We start from the raw sequence: 18,794 nt of genomic DNA, 5'->3' as shown, positions 1-18,794 counted from the left end.
CGACCCAACTGTTTGAATATCACATCTAATCTATCGCTACAGTTTGCATAATTTAGCATGTTTAATTGATTCTAATATATAACCTAAACAACACATCATTTATTCGAATATGTTATTCCTATTGCTTTATCAATTCACTGTTTCATCCCCAATGATTACACACACAGATATGTATAAGGACTTAAATTTCACTCACAAGGTAATCGGTCCAATCATGTTTTGCATGTGTGAGGTCCAATTAAAATTATAGACTTATTTTATCATTCATGATTCATTTACTCATTTTCACACATGTGATACCATCTGACACATAAATCCAATCACATTCAATGACCCTTGATAATCTACATCACACACATATAATCTGAAGCATCAAATGACATCAACAAATAGACAATCACATGCGGCCCTATCATATTCAAAACATTTCAAGTGGTGTCATCTCCACCCATGTGTATTGTCATCATTATTATGTTTACAACCTAAATAATTACTAGCAATACACTAACAGAAGTTTATCGGATCAATTCTTTTATTATGCTATATTATACATATTGAAATTATCACCACAAAATACATAATCACGTTTACTCAAACAATCAACGAATATTCAAACAACCAGAATACTAACCGGCGCTGGTGATCTTCGGCTGGGAGGGGTGTTTGCTACTGCCGTTCGTAGAAGGTGGGGTAAGGTAGGGTTTGTTGTAATGTTAATATTGTGTACGTACATTCCTATATAATGCTAATAACAACTAGTGGGCCGACTACAAGGGCTGTTACAAGGACTGTTGGGCTTCAAGATAATATCATGCATGTGGGCCGGTTAATCTAGTTATTGCGGTTGCATAAATTGGACCGACTTAATCAAGTCTACAAAGAACACATATATGCGGCCCTACAAACCCCACTAATTTATATAACTCAGTTAACAAGCGCCTACGTTTAACGGAGTTAAGTTCACAAGATTAAAACGTAGCTAACCTTAAAAGTTCGGGTTGTCACAACTGGTCACTTTCAGTTTTAGATTTTATGATCGTTAGCATTGTTTCTCACTGTTTGTTGCTTCGATTTGTCTCTCAGATTGATATATTCGAGCTTGTCGGTGCCCCTCTTGTTGAAAACTGTCTTGCTGGATTCAACACCTCAATATTTGCATATGGGCAAGTATAATTCATAAATGCACGTCTTCACCATTTATTATATCATTTTTGTTAATTTAATACTTATAATTTATTTTCCTAGACTGGGAGCGGGAAGTACTACACGATATGGGGACCGACCAATACGTTGTTAGAAGAGAATGCGTATGGTAACGAACAAGGATTGACGTCCCGTGTTTTCGCACGATTATTTTCTCGCATAAATGAGGTGTCTTTATGTCATATTTCTTGTATTATCAGATGTGAATTTATAACATACGTGTGTCTCTGAATTAGTTGTGGTTTGTTTATATCTTTTAGGAACAAAATACACATGCTGACAAACAACTACATATCAGTGCCGATGTTCGTTTCTCCAGGTAACATGATCTTTTACAGTTTTACCCTCCAGAACTGAACTTTATCTTGTCATGGTTTTATTGATACCAAAACATATTATATACAGATCTATAACGAACAACTCACCGACTTGCTGAATCCATCTCAAAGAAATCTTCATCTACAAGAGGATAATAAAACTGGAGTGTACGTTGAGAATTTAAACGAGCGCAGCCGCAACGAGTGTAGCCGCCGCGTATTGTTGGACCGGGTTTGATTTTTATAATTACAGACGGACATAAAACTATTGAAGGAAGGTGTGCTGGTCATTTAGATCGGTATGACATCAAAAAAGTGGTTAGCTTACTTAAGTGTTACTTTAGTGCGTTATTCGATTAATATCACTATATTTGTCTACACATTCTCCACTATCATTTTCTCTTAAAAATTGCAGGATGTTCATTTGTATGCTTCCTTTTCTGACATGCTAGCAGCCGAGGGTCTTGCTAAAGTATGCTTCTGTTTATAGGACAGGTAGGCCTACAAGGCGTTCGACAAAGGGGTAGTGGTCTGAAGATGTTATTACATATCTTGCACCGTAATTTCACTTTCTTTACCTCTTTATGTGTGATGTATTGTCTTCCGATAGACCACTGTATATGTTAGAAGGGCATTTTTATTAGTTGTTGCATTGGTCCTTCACCTGTAGCATGAAATATTATTTAAAGTGTTCAGCAGTTCAATGGTTGGAACCGGAAAAAAATAGGTAATTTTTCTTCATCTTTCTGTTTTTTATCTTAATGGTTACGTGCATCTTAACGTAGGATGTTAAAACAACTTTTGTTTATCACATCTTAGGCCTCATAAGGCAGAGACATAGAGAGGGTTTCTACAGAGAGAGAAGCTTCACAAGTGGAAGTGATGGATACAATTACCAATGGTGTGTATCTGAAGCCTGTGGTGATGTTCAACAACATGGTGGAGTTATGATGACGAGGAAAGTAATCTTGTTTTGCGGACTTTTTGGGATCGTTTGAAGTCGTTTATGGTAGAGGTTAGGGGACTGGTGTGATTTTTAAATGTGTTTGAGATGGGATTTTGAGTGATGAAAGATGGAGTGTGTTGTTTGAAGTTGGGGAACTGAAAGTAGTTTCGAGGTTTAAAATGAGACCTTTGATTGTTTGAAGTATATATGTTTAAAATTGTGAAACTAAAAAATTATTGGATCTTTTCTATAAAAACAATTAATCTTAAAAATTATAGAACAAAAATGAGTTATGTTGATGAACAACATACAATTGGGGGATTGAAAATCTTTTTTTACTTTCCAATATTAATGCCTAGATTAAAATTGAAGATGCATTTGATCAGGCTTATAGAGAGTGGGGGGCTCGAAAACGGGTTTTGTACGACATGTGGACGTCATGTCAGCACGTGTCAGAATAGTGGCGTGTTCAACAACGGGATGAGTGGGACGGGGCGTGAAAGGGTGGAGTGGTGTGGCACAATGTTAATGGTGTATATTCGATCTAATGCAGCCTACTTATGTTTATCATGTGATCACAATGTTCATTCTGCAAATCCACTATCCAAACGCCACATGAGAACGCTCGTGTGTGACGTGTGCAATTTGCAGCCTATGATCGTTAGATGTGAGGATAAGAGCCAACCTTTTGTCAGAATTGTGAGAATTGTGATTCGGTAAGTCATAATGAAGCTAATATGGATGCGAGCATGCATAACCGACAAACAAACTGTTATTCAGGATGCCTTTCAGCTACTGAACTTTCTTCAATATGGTTTCTTATGTCGAATTGATTAACCAAAAAACTATTGGTTAACAAAATAGACTAGACATTGATTTCAGCTTTAGTTGAGGAAAATAACTGAAACGACCGAACCATGTAAACCACAATTAAAATGGACTAACGATGACTTTGCTTGTAACGTATATCCACTACAATGATGGTCAAATAAATATTATACGAATAAGAAACTACCAGAAATGAATACTGCAATGCAATGTGTCGCCCCGTGTCACCTCACCCATTTTAGCGCCCCATGGTGCCCCTACACCACCCTGCCTTCGCTAATGGGGGCGCTATCCATGGCCTCCGCCAAAGGCATAGAGGGCGTGGGGGCGCTATCCTTGGTTTTGGTTATGGCTCAAAACCGAACGGCCCCGTACATAGCCCTAAACTCACCAACCTAAGTGATATGTTTCCCGCCGCATCGCGCGGGTAAACGAGTAGTATATATATATATATATATATATATATATATATATATATATATATATATATATATATATAGAAATCAGTAACCACCATTCAACCACCCTCCACCACCACCATCAATCAACAACCGCTGTCAGTCACCACCGCCACCACCCTCCATCATCTATAACCACCATCACCACCATCATCTCCAAATCAACTCCCCTACCTAAAAACCCCCAAAACCAATCAAAGCATGTTACCCAACCCAATTCTCTGTTTCCCAAACCAAATTTCATCCCTATTATTCAACAATTCTCCAAATTTTCAACACCCAATTTCTAGATTAATAATCCCAATCTGATACATTTAGCCACTTGCCTCAAGAAATGCGCCACACACTCTAGAAAGGTAACCCGGAAAATGACTAAGTTTGATGCACCCTGTGTTGGACCCAGTATGGCCTTAACAACTTCTTTTTACGTAATATGGCAAGTGATTTCAGTATATGTGAAAAAGATGTGCGGAAATGGAAATCAAACTTTCAGAAACAAGACCTACAGAATTATCAAGTTTTTATCACTTTGAAACAAAATAGTTTACAAGGTGATTGTAAGATTATTATCTAATACAAATGAATCTTGAATTCTGTGGGTGAGAAGGGCAATGGGGTTTGGGTGTTTGTATATGAATGCTAAGCTTCAAACTCAATTGTCTTCTGCTGGTTGGGCCTTCTATTTATAGAAGGCCGGGTACATGAATAAACAATAGTTTATTCATGCAATAAGTTCTGCATAAAGTAGCAATTTGACATATTCATTGAATCTAACGTTCAAGTTGCCTTTGTAATCATGATATCCAATAATGTCAGTTGCTTCGGTCTTTGGTGGCAGGATAGAGTTGAGTTTTAGACAAGTGGGGTTTTCATCAGAATTCTTTCTGATAAACCACTTCATTAGAAATTCTGGTGAACAAATCATCAGAAAGTCTGATGATCAGAATCGTCAGAAACGGATGATATTTCATCAGAAATATCATCAGATCCATCAAAAATGACCTTCTCTGATAATCCAAATCAGCTCTTTATCAACTTGTGATTCTTTGAAGTAGATGTTGTGCATTTCAGTTGTCCTATCTGATCTTCTTCTTCTTGTTGTGATCTACAGGACTGTTATCTCTTCAGAGATCCAGTTGATTGTGATTTTCTTCAATACTTACAAATAAAGTTTCCTAACAGTTTTCCCCAAGTATTGTAAGAAAATGAACTACCTTATGAATATAAAATTTCCAAACAGTGGAAATATAATACTTGCAAATTTAAACCAGTTGCTGAAGTTTTTGAAAAACAAATGACATAAAAGATGAAAATTTAAATAAACAAGTTCTTCAATTCAGCTTCACTCTCTTGTGCACATCTCCTTTCTTCAACTGTTTCTTGTAGGAGATATACTTGTTGCAGCTGACATACATGTTTTTGTACCATTCTCTTGCTTGGATACAATTCTCAATCATTTGCTCAATCTCTTTCCTATGACCCTCCAAGTTCTTCCTGTCTGTTGTAGGTATTCTTGTCTTTTGTTCATGCCTTTCATGATAAACCTCAGAGTTTGATTGGAGTACTTGCAGATATCAACACTTCTGAACAGAGCTTTGTTGTTTTCATTATCTCTGAAGATGACACCATAGTTGTGACTGCTTGTTTCACTTATTAATTCAATGATGTCTCCAGATCTTGCATCCTCCAATATATCTGAGGGGACTTTTGTTTTGGGTGGTATGACATACACCTTTTTGTTGTCTACATGCTCAAATTTGATGCATAGATCAAAGTCTGAAAAAGCCATTCTTTCAAACAGCAGTATTCCAGCCTTTGATATGCCATTTAATGCTCTTCTGACCTCTTGATTATTTTTCTTTTCCTTTTCATAATGGTCCTTCATAAACAGAATGTCTATGGGATGCAACTGGTCAGCTATTTCTTCATCAGTTACCTTATGTTCTTCCCCATTCTTTCTCAGAGGTGTGTACCTGTTTTGTACACTAGTTCCTCCAGTATCATTAGTTGCAACTGTTACTTCATCCACTTTTAAAATTCTTTTCACTGGATTCTCATTTATGTAGTGAATGCTATCTGAACCTCTTACTATCCTCTCATTTCTTAAAGCCACTCTGACTGGAGTCGGTGGTCTTGGTGGTACATCTTCTCTTGTTAAGTAATACTTCACCAGATTAAACTCAGGAAATATCATTACATCCCTGGCAATCTCTCTAACCAAGACTGATTTAGTCTCAGAGATTTTTATTTAAACAATGTTCGGTTTTCTAGAATCTCCTTCATCTTCCCATTCATTCATTGATTGCAGATTCATGAGCTTACTCATTGCAGAGTCATCAGACATTGTTGGTTTTGGGATAGTTTCAGAAGTTAAAAGTTTCAAATCTTTAACAACTTGAGGTTTTGAAGTTGCTAACCTTTTCAGCATTTCATCTTTTGGGACATTTGGAGGTGGACCCATCAGTGTGTCCAGCTTTTGTGCTTGGTGTAGCTGATGATTCCTGTTGGGTTGACTTTGGAGCTTCTTGTTGAGAGCTTTCAGCAAGAAATTCTTTTATGAGTTCTTTTGGATCTACTTTGGCCAATTTTGCAATGTTGAATTGCATCTTCTCCATCAGTTGTTGCACCTCTCTTACCTGTTTTGAGTTGCTGGCTATGTTTTTCTGAACTTTGGTGAATTCAGCTTGAGCTTTCACCTGAATTGCAGCCCATTCTTTTGACAGCTTCTCAAGGGCATCTGTGATACTGTTGTTACTTGCCCTTAGTATGGTAACTTCCTCCAAAACTCTGTTTGAACTGCTTGACTGCCTTGATTCCATAGCCTTTGCAACTTGTGCCTTGATATTTTCTATTTCTGTGAGAATCATCTGGATTTCTGATGCAGAGATGTTGGATTCTGATGCTTTTTCTTTCATCTTTTGGAGAGACTTTAGTGCTTCAGTGTTTTCTTCAGTTTGTTTCTTTATTACTTCCACTGATTCGGACAAAGTCTTCATATCAGCCTTTTGACCTTGTATTTCTGATAGCAACATATCAAGTATTTCTTCTACTGGATTTCTTTTGCAGACTTTGTACACACTTTCCAGCCCAGTTTCAAGATTTTCTTGATTCGTAGGTGTTTTAGGGACATTTGGAACAACAGATGTTCCAGCTAACTTTCCAGCTGCAAACACATTTGCTGCTGTTTTGGAAATGATAGGGTCACTTTTGGCTTTACCAGATTTTGGTCCAACCTTAAGTTTACCAGTATCATTTCCACCAGTGGTGAGTGACATACTCTCATCCTGGATTTCCTTATGTCCTTGAATCACATTAATATGTGATTCTCCATAATTTTTTGAGGTAAACACATTACCTTTTTCCAGATTTCCTTGATCAGTTTCCTGATCTCTATCTGTTGGGATCTCATCCTCTTCCTCATTTTCTGATTCAGAGTTGAGATTAAAAGAACTAGTAACCTCTTTATCAACATCAGTCTTTTCATGTTCTAAATTGTAAGAAACATTGACTGAACTTTCTGATTTTGTTTGTTTTGAGAGAGTATCAACTAACACAGTTCTTGAAAGAGATGTACCAGCTATATGAGATTCATCATGATGTATCACTTCAGTTGCTTCAATTTCAGTGTTATCAAAGTGAGTTTCTTCATAATGTTCTTCTTCAGCATATTCATGAATTCCTCCAGCAATATGTGACTTTGCATAGTGTTCATATACTTCCTCTTGCTGAATATCAAAGTCATGCTGAGTTCCTCCTTCATGAATTTGTTGACTATCAGCATGTTCTGTCTTGTTTTCTGGTGAGTTGGTTATCATCAGAATTCCTCCTGTAACCTCTGTTTCTAATGTCCAGGACTTCTGAACTTCTTCTTCTTCTGGTGATGAAGAGCATTTATAAACTTCTTTGGTGGCTCTTTCTGTAGGAGAATCTGATTTGGTCAGAAGTGCTACATGCTGTATTCTGTACTGTGAATCTGGTGCAATGAGGCATAGCATGGTTTCTGGTAACTCTGGGATATCTTTGTCAGATTCCCATCCATGATTTGAACTCCAGGCCTTCATGGTATTTGAACTCCACATATCCTCCAAAATTGGAATTTCTATATCTCTTGCAGCAAATGTTTCAGAAATGAAAATAGAAATTAACCTTGGATATGGCAGATGTGAGGTTATTTTTCCATTTCTGGTGATGATTGACCTCTTGATCAGGTTGAAAATTTCTGACCCATAATCAATTTTGAACCCAGTTATGAGTCCATACATGATTGTCAGAATAGCTTGACTAATTTGATCAGTTCCTCCTTTTTTTGAGGTGAGACACTTGTTTAACACTTCCATTGTTTAACACTTCCATCATCACTTGCCAGATTGCTAGCATTTCATTTCTTCTAATCGCTCCAATTTTGTTGATTTTCTTGTTTTTGTAACCAAGCCCAATGGCAAAGCTTAATAGGTAGTTCGAGCCATTCTCTTACCCTTGCAGGGGTTAGTGTCACAAAAACACTTCCCCATACATGAGCAGAGACCTGATTTTCTTCAACTTCATTAAAGGTGTGAACAAATTGCTGTAGTAGCTTTTCTGGTACTTCTCTCTCTTTTGTTAGAGATCATGAGATTGGACAATTCATGAGATACTCTATCAGAAGTTGACATCTTACATCATACTCTGAATGCTCTGTATTCATCAGCAGATTGTTTTCTTTCATTGGTAGAAACTCCGTGTCTTCAATGAAAGGTACATCGTGTTGAACAATTGGGATGTTGAGGTTTACTTCGGCCATTGTTGAATTTTGTGAATTAGGATTTGGAATTTAGGGATTTTTGGATTTTGAGTGAGGAACAGGGGAAGTTTTGGTTTGAAGTTTTTTTTTTTTTTTTTTTTTTTGTGAAGAAGGTGTGTGATTTTTGAATTTTCTGCTAAGTGAGATTTATATAGTGAGGGTTTTAGCAGAGAATTGTGGGTTTATGGAGTTGAGGAGATATGGAACGTGTCATATAATGGCGGTTAAAGGATCATTAATTCTCTTTATTACCGTTAGATCGTGTGATGTGAGTTTTGGTTCAGAATATAACCGTTGGATCGTGGGTATCAAGACTTTAATGATGATTAATCGTGTAATCGTGGTTATGCCCTTTCAACTTGTTCCTTCAATTTGTAGTTTCTTCACTCATTTCTTTCACTGAAGTGTTAATCTGAATTCTGATTGGAGAAGGTTATCGGTTATATGACACCTTTTCATCTTTGTGGACCCCACTTTGTGAAGAGGTCCAATTAACTTTCTTCATCTGCATCCTCTCTTTTCTTGTAAGTCAAAGTTCCATTCTGATGATGTCATCAGAAATTCAACAAATTCTGTTTTTAAAATATTTATTTCCTTTTGTTCTGACTTTTGTTTGACCCTTTAGGTGTGGTCAATCAGAGTTCAACATAATTTCTTAGTTGTGTTTTCCCCCTAAACTTGTGACCCTTTTCAACAGATTTTGAAGCAACACTTTTGATTGATATAGAGGTATACTTGTATCTCTTTTTTTTAAGATGAAAGGGAATGAGATAAATTTAGAAGACTTACATTCGTTTTTCTAGTGGCATTCTAGTCTCTTGTGTCACACCCTCAAAATCCACACGCGGAGTATTACCACCAGGCGTGTGACGACCAGGATCTTAGCCACTAATTATTTTGAACGGATTAGTTATTGTTAAAAACATTAGCATAATTAGTGACCTAATTTAAATTTTTCGAAACATAGTTTTAAGTTCACAGCGGAAAGGGGGAGAAAACGCATCATAATTGAAACCACAAGTTTATTAACATGTTACTTACAAACCACGCACTCCATCCGATTGCAACGTCCGTCCAAAGCTGTATCGAGCAACCTGCAAAGCATGCAGTAGAGTGTCAACATAACGTTGGCGAGTTCACGTGTTTGCAGTTTTCCAGTTTTAATTCCAAAAACTTGTTTAACCAGTTAATTTACTCGTTTATACATGCCATGGGGAGCTACCCCATAAGTAAGCGACTAAACTGTTTTTCCAATACCGAACACTAGGTAACCGTTGCGTTTCCGCAGAATGCCCTGATGTCAATGTTCTATCATCATTGACGGATGCCTGAGTCCATTAGTTCACGCCCGATCCCATACACGGGCACGGTGTGAGGCTGGTAAAACCTAAATAGCGCTATCAACTAATAACCCGTTCGCCTGGCCCCGGCGACTAATCGGTATTATGTAGTAGGGACTTGAGTGATAGAGTTTCGTTTAGTGTTGCTCGTTGCATTTCTGTATAAACAGTAATTAACTAAGAGTCCCACACAAGGGGAGAAAAGTAGGTTTGTATCCCTCACAGGGGATAGTGTTGTTACCCGTATCCCACACAAGGAGATAGAAATACCGCATCCCGCACAAGGAGATAGTAAGCAATTCCAAACCAGGAAAAGTTGTTTCGTTCCGTTTCCCAACCACCGGGAACGCATGCTTTAAGTAAAAAGTAGTGAACTCACCTTTGCTTTGCTCGGTTGATAATTTACTTGTGTTACGCTGGTCAACCATACCCTATTATGGTTATTAAATATTTATTAGGTTTGTATGCAAGTAGTGCCACGCACAAACTACACATAGCACGTAAGTCACACTAGCATATACGTTATTCGGCCTATCCTAACATATGAGCAGTTAAACACTAGCAGCATATAGTCCAGTTAAGCAGTGGCAAATAACACACAGTCCAAAACAGGTTATCACAGAGTGCGGCCCAATAACGGAGTCAAACAGCCCAGTCGAAACTAGGTAGTCTCGACTCGAGACTATGAGGTCTCGAGTCGCAACCTAGCGTTTTCGAGTCGCAACCGGAGATTTCGAGTAGTGCATTCTTGAGTCGAGACCCTGAGGTCTCGGGCCCGGTCTCGAGTTGTGCACATATGAGTCGCAACCAAGCAGTGTTTCGACTCGCAACCGCTGGTGAAACCACTGACAAGTGGTCTCGAGTCGCAACACTGATGACCAACTGCTGAGCCGAAACCACCAATGAAAACAGTTACTGGGTGGTTCCTAGTCGAGATCACTGATGAACCCCTGCTCTCGACTCGCAACCATTGTGGAATCTATCTAGAATGTTATCCATTTGTACAATCCAATCACATTTCTTTAACATGTTTTCCATATACCGTACAATTACAAAAATGGATCAAACATAACAATTCCAAATATTCACAACACGTCCCAACGTTCATCAATTAGGGTTTTTAGTATTAACGAACAGGTTCATCCTAATATTCAATTCATTTAGTCAATATCACAACTATGACTAAACATAACATCAGTTGTGAAATATTTGCTTATCGATTAAATAATAAATTTATTTAATCATTCCTAGCAAACCACTAACATTCTCTTATCAATTAACAATCAACAAGAATTCAAAACTACAATCAAACTTCATTTACAGTCCATCTTTTTGGGATCTGATAATATGCTCTATGTATATTAATTATTCCAATGATCCCCCAATCCCCATTCAATTGTTTGCACAGTTCATAATCTCAGTTATTCCATATTTACCATCATGTATAAGGTCAAGACTCACAATTATATAAAACAATTTCAGACGAATCACTTACCGACCGAGGGTTTTAGAGACGATTAGATGTGATGCACAACTGTGGGGTTTCCTCCTTCACTGATTTCACGTGACTAAGACCCGAGACAAAACTCAAATCCAACGAGAACAACCACCGTACTGCTGTCATCCGGGGGTCCGCCACTATGACGTCGTTGTTGCCGCAACCTCATCCCGCCATTTTCTTTAGCAGGTTCGTCCCGGAGTTCCGCTGAAACTCTTGTTTTGTCGTCGGAGCTTCCAAGTTTGATGTTGCTGATGTCGTTACCCAGCACCATCGCGCCGCCGTCACCGCCGTTCACGGTGGTGGTGGTCTGCTGTATATTCAAGAGGGAGAGGAGAGTGAAGAACGGGTGTGTTGGTGAGTAGGTGTGGCCGGAAAACATTCTCGTTCGTCGGTTGTATCGTCAGTACAGGAATGGATGCTAGTAATATGGTGTAAGAGGGAAGAAGGGTTTTAGGGGGGGGGTGTTTGACCTGCCATGAAACAACGCCGGAGAGTTGGCCGGAACAGCTCCGGTCACCGGAGTAGTAGAGAGGAACGATGATTGTCTTTGGGAGTGTGTGTGCGGCTGCATTATCTTTGTAGGGTTTTAGGGTTGAGAGAAAAATGAGAGGAGGAGGGTTTAGATGGTTTAAATATGGTAGGTTTTTGGTTTAGATAGGTTGGCTTGGGCCTAGCCCAATGTGCGTGAACCCGTTGAACGATTGTGAGTCTTGCCCAAACAGACTCGTCCGGTCATATTAACCAAATGCGCAATTAATTTAAATCTCTAGTCGCGGACTATTATTATTTCATGAATAATAATAATAATAATAATAATAATAATAATAATAATAATAATAATAATAATAATAATAATAATAATAATAATAATAATAATAATAATAATAATAATAATAATAGTAAAAATAAATAAATAAATAAATAAATGCATGTATTACTGAAATGCCCTTCTCTCGACAACGAGAGTACGGGTTGTCACATTCTCCCCATGTTACTGAAATTTCGTCCTCGAAATTTAGGCAAAGGTCACACGATGCACTCCATATGTATACATAGATTCCATTACTATACACAGATATAAGCAGTTTCACGAAAGTCCACAAAACGAACATATAAGACACATAGTGCATAAGGCCATTTACATAGCACGTAACAGTCACGTAGCACAAGATCCACAGAGTTTGTACGTATTTCACATAGCATAGAATTTTCACAAACTTAACCATAACATCCAAGAAACGTACAGGAAAACCCGAAGTGTCACATTATCCCCAAGTTCAAGAAATTTCGTCCCGAAATTTAGCGTGCAGCCACTGACAAGCTAGTGTGATTAAACGTTTTCGTGGGGTGTCACATCATCCCCTAGTTGGTTTGAAATTTCTTCTCGAAATTCAGTTGCAGCTTCAGTGCTGGAAGTATTGTTTGTAAACAACTGGGGATACATGTGCATCAGCTGGTTTTCCCGTTCCCAGGTAGACTCTGGGCCACAGCGTGAGTTACAACGAACTCGTTCTGTTGGTTACACTACGCTCGAGGGTTTTGATTTCTTGATCCTTGATCCCAACCGGTTTCTCAACGAAGCGTAGTTTGTTGCTGATCACGAGTTCCTAAAAAGGAATTAACGAATGTTTCATCTGACAGACACTTCTTCGGATTAGGCATGTGAAAGACGTTGTGTACCGCACTCGGCTCTCCAGGCAGGGTTAGTCTATAACCACCTTATTAATCCTCTCGGTAAATTTCGAACGATCCAACATATCGCGGATTAAGTTTGCCCGGTTTGTCAAAACGTACCACACCTTCCAGGGTGAAACTTTAAGTAGAACCCAGTCTCCGACTCGGAGTTCTAGAGGTTTCCTACGCTTATCCGCGTAGCCTTTCTGACGGTCTGGAGCTGCCGCCATGCGTTGTCTATTCTGGGCAATCCTACCCGTTGTGTCAAGTGCAAGTTCTGGGCCGGTAATTTGGCTTTCGCCCAACACAGAGGTGACCGGCATCTGCGTCCGTGCAATGCCTCAAATGATGCTGCCTGAATGCCAATGCGGTGATAGTGGTTGGAAGAGATTCTACAAAGGGAAGTGTCACTCGTGTCCAAGGACGATAATACATGTTCTCAACATGCCTTTGAATGTTTGGATGGGGCGTTCAGCCCGACCATCAGTTTGTGGGCGATAAACGGTGCTCATGCCTAACAGTGAGCCAAAAGTCTTGGTGCGCAGCCTGCGATGAATTGGATGCAAAATGTGTGTTTCGATAAAAAGCGATAGAAGCCGGCACTCTATGCCCAGCATCTACTTCTTATCAAGTAGACGGTTGCAAGTTCGAGGGCTTGTCGGTTTCTTTGGTCGCGTGCCATTACCAGCAGACATTTCATCAATGCCTTGGGCAGGATAGAATAAAATAGAAGCACTTCATAGATTATCTTCCAATTACTGGAGTTGCGGATCGCTGAGCATCTCTCTAAAGCCATATGATGCTCTTTCGAGTCAAAATCGTGAGGGGTTGTGTATACGGTCGAGAAATGCGGGCGTTGCGACGTTTAAAAGTCGTGTGGGAAACTTAACGCAGGCGGTGGAGTTGTGGAGGTGCCAGGGTAGCGCAGAGGAGTCGTTCGGACCACCTCGGGTTTTCGGGGTAGGTTCAGATGTCGTCAAAAGAAACAAGCGTCAAATTTTGACAGGATAGAATAAATTAGGGTGTCGTGACTAAGTGTTAATCGCGTCAAATTCGAAGAGCAATGCTTGTGGTACCTTTACCCCCGGGGTACCCTGGGCTCGTCGCTCCAACGAGTAACTTTCGTAGGAGTAACTCGTCCAGACAGAGTAGAGTAGGACGAGGATCAAGGGATCTGTGAATCATAACACGGGTAGCGAGATAATGCAAGAAGGGTAGTCATAACTGATGTGTTCAACTTGAGACAAAACATGAAGGCTTTGGGATCGGCAATAGGGATTTATCTGACGCCGATGAGATAGCTGGTCGAACGCAAGTTATGGGTGTTTAGAATAAAGAATGTCGTTTGCTGACAGGGGGTGTTACGTCGATTGGGTTAGCACAAAAAGAAGTGGCTAGCGAGGGATGGTCGTCGTGCGGGCCTGTAGGTTTTAGGGTCTACTGAGACATCTGGCAGGATGTGATTCCTCAAATCGGTAATAAACCAAGTTCGAGTGGACTGTTCTAAGTCGCGCGAATGAGTTTGGAGTGGCGTTTGCGTCGTCGAGGGGTTCGATGTGAAATCGCGAAAACAGGTTTTCGAGAAAGCACGATTGGAGTAATACGTTGCTGAGTTTCTAGGGCTAAAAGGTTTGCCGGCTAAAGGTCGAGTTTGTTGAATTCACCAAACTAAAGAGAGATTTGGTCAAGGTTTCCATACAAAGAAACGTGGACGCCGGGATAAAGAAAGGATAGAAACAGGGATTCCATCTTGAGCAATAAATGCGGATTCGTACGAAAGCTAATGAAAGGATTCACGGAATCAGATAAGTCGTCGAGGAATAATGGTTCTGGCAAATGGAGGATAAGGTAAGCATCTAGATCACCATACTCGTCGGTGGGTTGACTGGCTCGTGTCTTCGTCTTGCCACGCTTTCAAACACACCGGTTTGTAAGAAAGGTATCACTTTGCTGGGTTTCGGGGCGTGCTATGGTATAAAGTTCAACTTGAATAAGGATTAAACATGTAACGAGGAATTAGGGGGGAATAGCTTCATGGTCGACGAAAAGGTGATATGATTGCTGGCACTGCAATGAGAGGCATACACCGCGCAGGCTTTCCGTGTTCGATACGTGCAAACAGAAACCCGAAAAGTGCAGACTTACTAGAACGCTTCAAGAATCCAGGTGATCAGTCGTGTGAGGGAACAAGTCTCACTACTTAAGTTGGGAGAAGAAATATGCAAGTAAAAGAATGCAAATGACGTCGTCGATCCTTCTAACATCCCATGATATAGGGGTGGCTCCCCTTTTGCGATTCGTTATGGTAACTTCTCTATGTGTTTCGTAGCAGGCCTCTCCTAAGCAAGTATATCGAGTAACCGTTCGCCGCGTCGTTTCGTCCCAATCCATGGGTGATATTAGGTAGTACATGGACGAGGGCTTGGAATAACTTGTTCCTTGCCCTAAGTGTATCGTGGTTTCGAATCGGGTTTTAGGAGGACTCGCTCCTGTTTAACACGTAACATGCTAGCCTAGCCTTCGTATGATCCACTGTGTTAAATACTACACATACTCATACTTACTAACACATATATGCTAATTATACACATACACATGCGTGTTCACACACATCAGTTATGCACAAGTAGATGCCATTAGCCTACCATTACCAGGTGAGCATCTGAGGTTGATGAACCTTGCAATCCGGAGTGTGGCGTAGTTGTGGTTTCCATTCAAGAACGGTTATAGTCTGGTTTTCTTATAAAAATATTTTATTTCCCCAAACCAAAATATTTTATATTTAAAACCTAGTTCGCTATAACCAATGGCTCTGATACCAATCTGTCACACCCTCAAAATCCACACGCGGAGTATTACCACGAGGCGTGTGACGACCAGGATCTTAGCCACTAATTATTTTGAACGGATTAGTTATTGTTAAAAACATTAGCATAATTAGTGACCTAATTTAAATTTTTCGAAACATAGTTTTAAGTTCACAACGGAAAGGGGGAGAAAACGCATCATAATTGAAACCACAAGTTTATTAACATGTTACTTACGAACCACGCACTCCATCCGATTGCACTGTCCGTCCAAAGCTGTATCGAGCAACCTGCAAAGCATGCAGTAGAGTGTCAACATAACGTTGGCGAGTTCACGTGTTTGCAGTTTTCCAGTTTTAATTCCAAAAACTTGTTTAACCAGTTAATTTACTCGTTTATACATGCCATGGGGAGCTACCCCATAAGTAAGCGACTAAACTGTTTTTCCAATACCGAACACTAGGTAACCGTTGCGTTTCCGCAGAATGCCCCGATGTCAATGTTCTATCATCATTGACGGATGCCTGAGTCCATTAGTTCACGCCCGATCCCATACACGGGCACGGTGTGAGGCTGGTAAAACCTAAATAGCGCTATCAACTAATAACCCGTTCGCCTGGCCCCGACGACTAATCGGTATTATGTAGTAGGGACTTGAGTGATAGAGTTTCGTTTAGTGTTGCTCGTTGCATTTCTGTATAAACAGTAATTAACTAAGAGTCCCACACAAGGGGAGAAAAGTAGGTTTGTATCCCTCACAGGGGATAGTGTTGTTACCCGTATCCCACACAAGGAGATAGAAATACCGCATCCCGCACAAGGAGATAGTAAGCAATTCCAAACCAGGAAAAGTTGTTTCGTTCCGTTTCCCAACCACCGGGAACGCATGCTTTAAGTAAAAAGTAGTGAACTCACCTTTGCTTTGCTCGGTTGATAATTTACTTGTGTTACGATGGTCAACCATACCCTATTATGGTTATTAAATATTTATTAGGTTCGTATGCAAGTAGTGCCACGCACAAACTACACATAGCACGTAAGTCACACTAGCATATACGTTATTCGGCCTATCCTAACATATGAGCAGTTAAACACTAGCAGCACATAGTCCAGTTAAGCAGTGGCAAATAACACACAGTCCAAAACAGGTTATCACATAGTGCGGCCCAATAACGGAGTCAAACAGCCCAGTCGAAACTAGGTAGTCTCGACTCGAGACTATGAGGTCTCGAGTCGCAACCTAGCGTTTTCGAGTCGCAACCGGAGATTTCGAGTAGTGCATTCTTGAGTCGAGACCCTGAGGTCTCGGGCCCGGTCTCGAGTTGTGCACATATGAGTCGCAACCAAGCAGTGTTTCGACTCGCAACCGCTGGTGAAACCACTGACAAGTGGTCTCGAGTCGCAACACTGATGACCAACTGCTGAGCCGAAACCGCCAATGAAAACAGTTACTGGGTGGTTCCGAGTCGAGATCACTGATGAACCCCTGCTCTCGACTCGCAACCATTGTGGAATCTATCTAGAATGTTATCCATTTGTACAATCCAATCACATTTCTTTAACATGTTTTCCATATACCGTACAATTACAAAAATGGATCAAACACAACAATTCCAAATATTCACAACACGTCCCAACGTTCATCAATTAGGGTTTTTAGTATTAACGAACAGGTTCATCCTAATATTCAATTCATTTAGTCAATATCACAACTATGACTTAACATAACATCAGTTGTGAAATATTTGCTTATCGATTAAATAATAAATTTATTTAATCATTCCTAGCAAACCACTAACATTCTCTTATCAATTAACAATCAACAAGAATTCAAAAGTACAATCAAACTTCATTTACAGTCCATCTTTTTGGGATCAGATAATATGCTCTATGTATATTAATTATTCCGATGATCCCCCAATCCCCATTCAATTGTTTGCACAGTTCATAATCTCAGTTATTCCATATTTACCATCATGTATAAGGTCAAGACTCACAATTATATAAAACAATTTCAGACGAATCACTTACCGACCGAGGGTTTTAGAGACGATTAGATGTGATGCACAACTATGGGGTTTCCTCCTTCACTGATTTCACGTGACTAAGACCCGAGACAAAACTCAAATCCAACGAGAACAACCACCGTACTGCTGTCATCCGGGGGTCCGCCACTATGACGTCGTCGTTGCCGCAACCTCATCCCGCCATTTTCTTTAGCAGGTTCGTCCCGGAGTTCCGCTGAAACTCTTGTTTTGTCGTCGAAGCTTCCAAGTTTGATGTTGCTGATGTCGTTACCCAGCACCATCGCGCCGCCGTCACCGCCGTTCACGGTGGTGGTGGTCTGCTGTATATTCAAGAGGGAGAGGAGAGTGAAGAACGGGTGTGTTGGTGAGTAGGTGTGGCCGGAAAACATTCTCATTCGTCGGTTGTATCGTCAGTACAGGAATGGATGCTAGTAATATGGTGTAAGAGGGAAGAAGGGTTTTAGGGGGGGGGTGTTTGACCTGCCGTGAAACAACGCCGGAGAGTTGGCCGGAACAGCTCCGGTCACCGGAGTTGTAGAGAGGAACGATGATTGTCTTTGGGAGTGTGTGTGCGGCTGCATTATCTTTGTAGGGTTTTAGGGTTGAGAGAAAAATGAGAGGAGGAGGGTTTAGATGGTTTAAATATGGTAGGTTTTAGGTTTAGATAGGTTGGCTTGGGCCTAGCCCAATGTGCGTGAACCCGTTGAACGATTGTGAGTCTTGCCCAAACAGACTCGTCCGGTTATATTAACCAAATGCGCAATTAATTTAAATCTCTAGTCGCGGACTATTATTATTTCATGAATAATAATAATAATAATAATAATAATAATAATAATAATAATAATAATAATAGTAAAAATAAATAAATAAATAAATGCGTGTATTACTGAAATGCCCTTCTCTCGACAAC

The 18,794-nt window shown here is 40.0% G+C and overlaps 1 protein-coding gene across 6 annotated transcripts; it reads left to right on the top strand.

Moving 5' to 3' along the window:
• The first annotated feature begins 1,012 nt into the window (after window positions 1-1,012).
• Window positions 1,013-2,738, top strand: LOC110884529 (kinesin-like protein KIN-12B). Of its 6 annotated transcripts, none has more exons than XR_004870282.1 (7): window positions 1,103-1,167; window positions 1,246-1,371; window positions 1,464-1,522; window positions 1,653-1,838; window positions 1,936-2,079; window positions 2,191-2,247; window positions 2,340-2,738. XR_004870282.1 is itself a non-coding variant. In XM_022132246.2 (5 exons), exons 1-4 carry the CDS (start codon window positions 1,033-1,035, stop codon window positions 1,756-1,758), a joined length of 426 nt encoding a protein of 141 aa, XP_021987938.1. In that variant the 5' UTR covers window positions 1,013-1,032; the 3' UTR covers window positions 1,759-1,819; window positions 1,936-2,229. The 6 variants fall into 6 exon arrangements, 1 of the variants encoding a protein (XP_021987938.1); XR_004870280.1 differs by having other exon boundaries at window positions 1,107-1,167; window positions 1,609-1,819; XR_002561267.2 differs by having other exon boundaries at window positions 1,110-1,167; window positions 1,653-1,819.
• The last annotated feature ends 16,056 nt before the right edge of the window (window positions 2,739-18,794 follow it).

Source organism: Helianthus annuus, chromosome 10, assembly GCF_002127325.2.
Source record: "Helianthus annuus cultivar XRQ/B chromosome 10, HanXRQr2.0-SUNRISE, whole genome shotgun sequence".
NCBI classification, from domain to species: Eukaryota; Viridiplantae; Streptophyta; class Magnoliopsida; order Asterales; family Asteraceae; genus Helianthus; species Helianthus annuus.
This window is presented reverse-complemented; position numbering and strand designations above follow the sequence as displayed.

Bases quoted from the DNA above. Each gene is read 5' to 3' on its own strand.
- LOC110884529 (XM_022132246.2), top strand. From the start codon at position 1,033: ATGATCGTTAGCATTGTTTCTCACTGTTTGTTGCTTCGATTTGTCTCT. The intron at 1,372-1,463 runs GTGTCTTTATGT...TATATCTTTTAG, and splicing joins TATTTTCTCGCATAAATGAG to GAACAAAATACACATGCTGA. The intron at 1,523-1,652 runs GTAACATGATCT...TCCATCTCAAAG, and splicing joins GCCGATGTTCGTTTCTCCAG to AAATCTTCATCTACAAGAGG.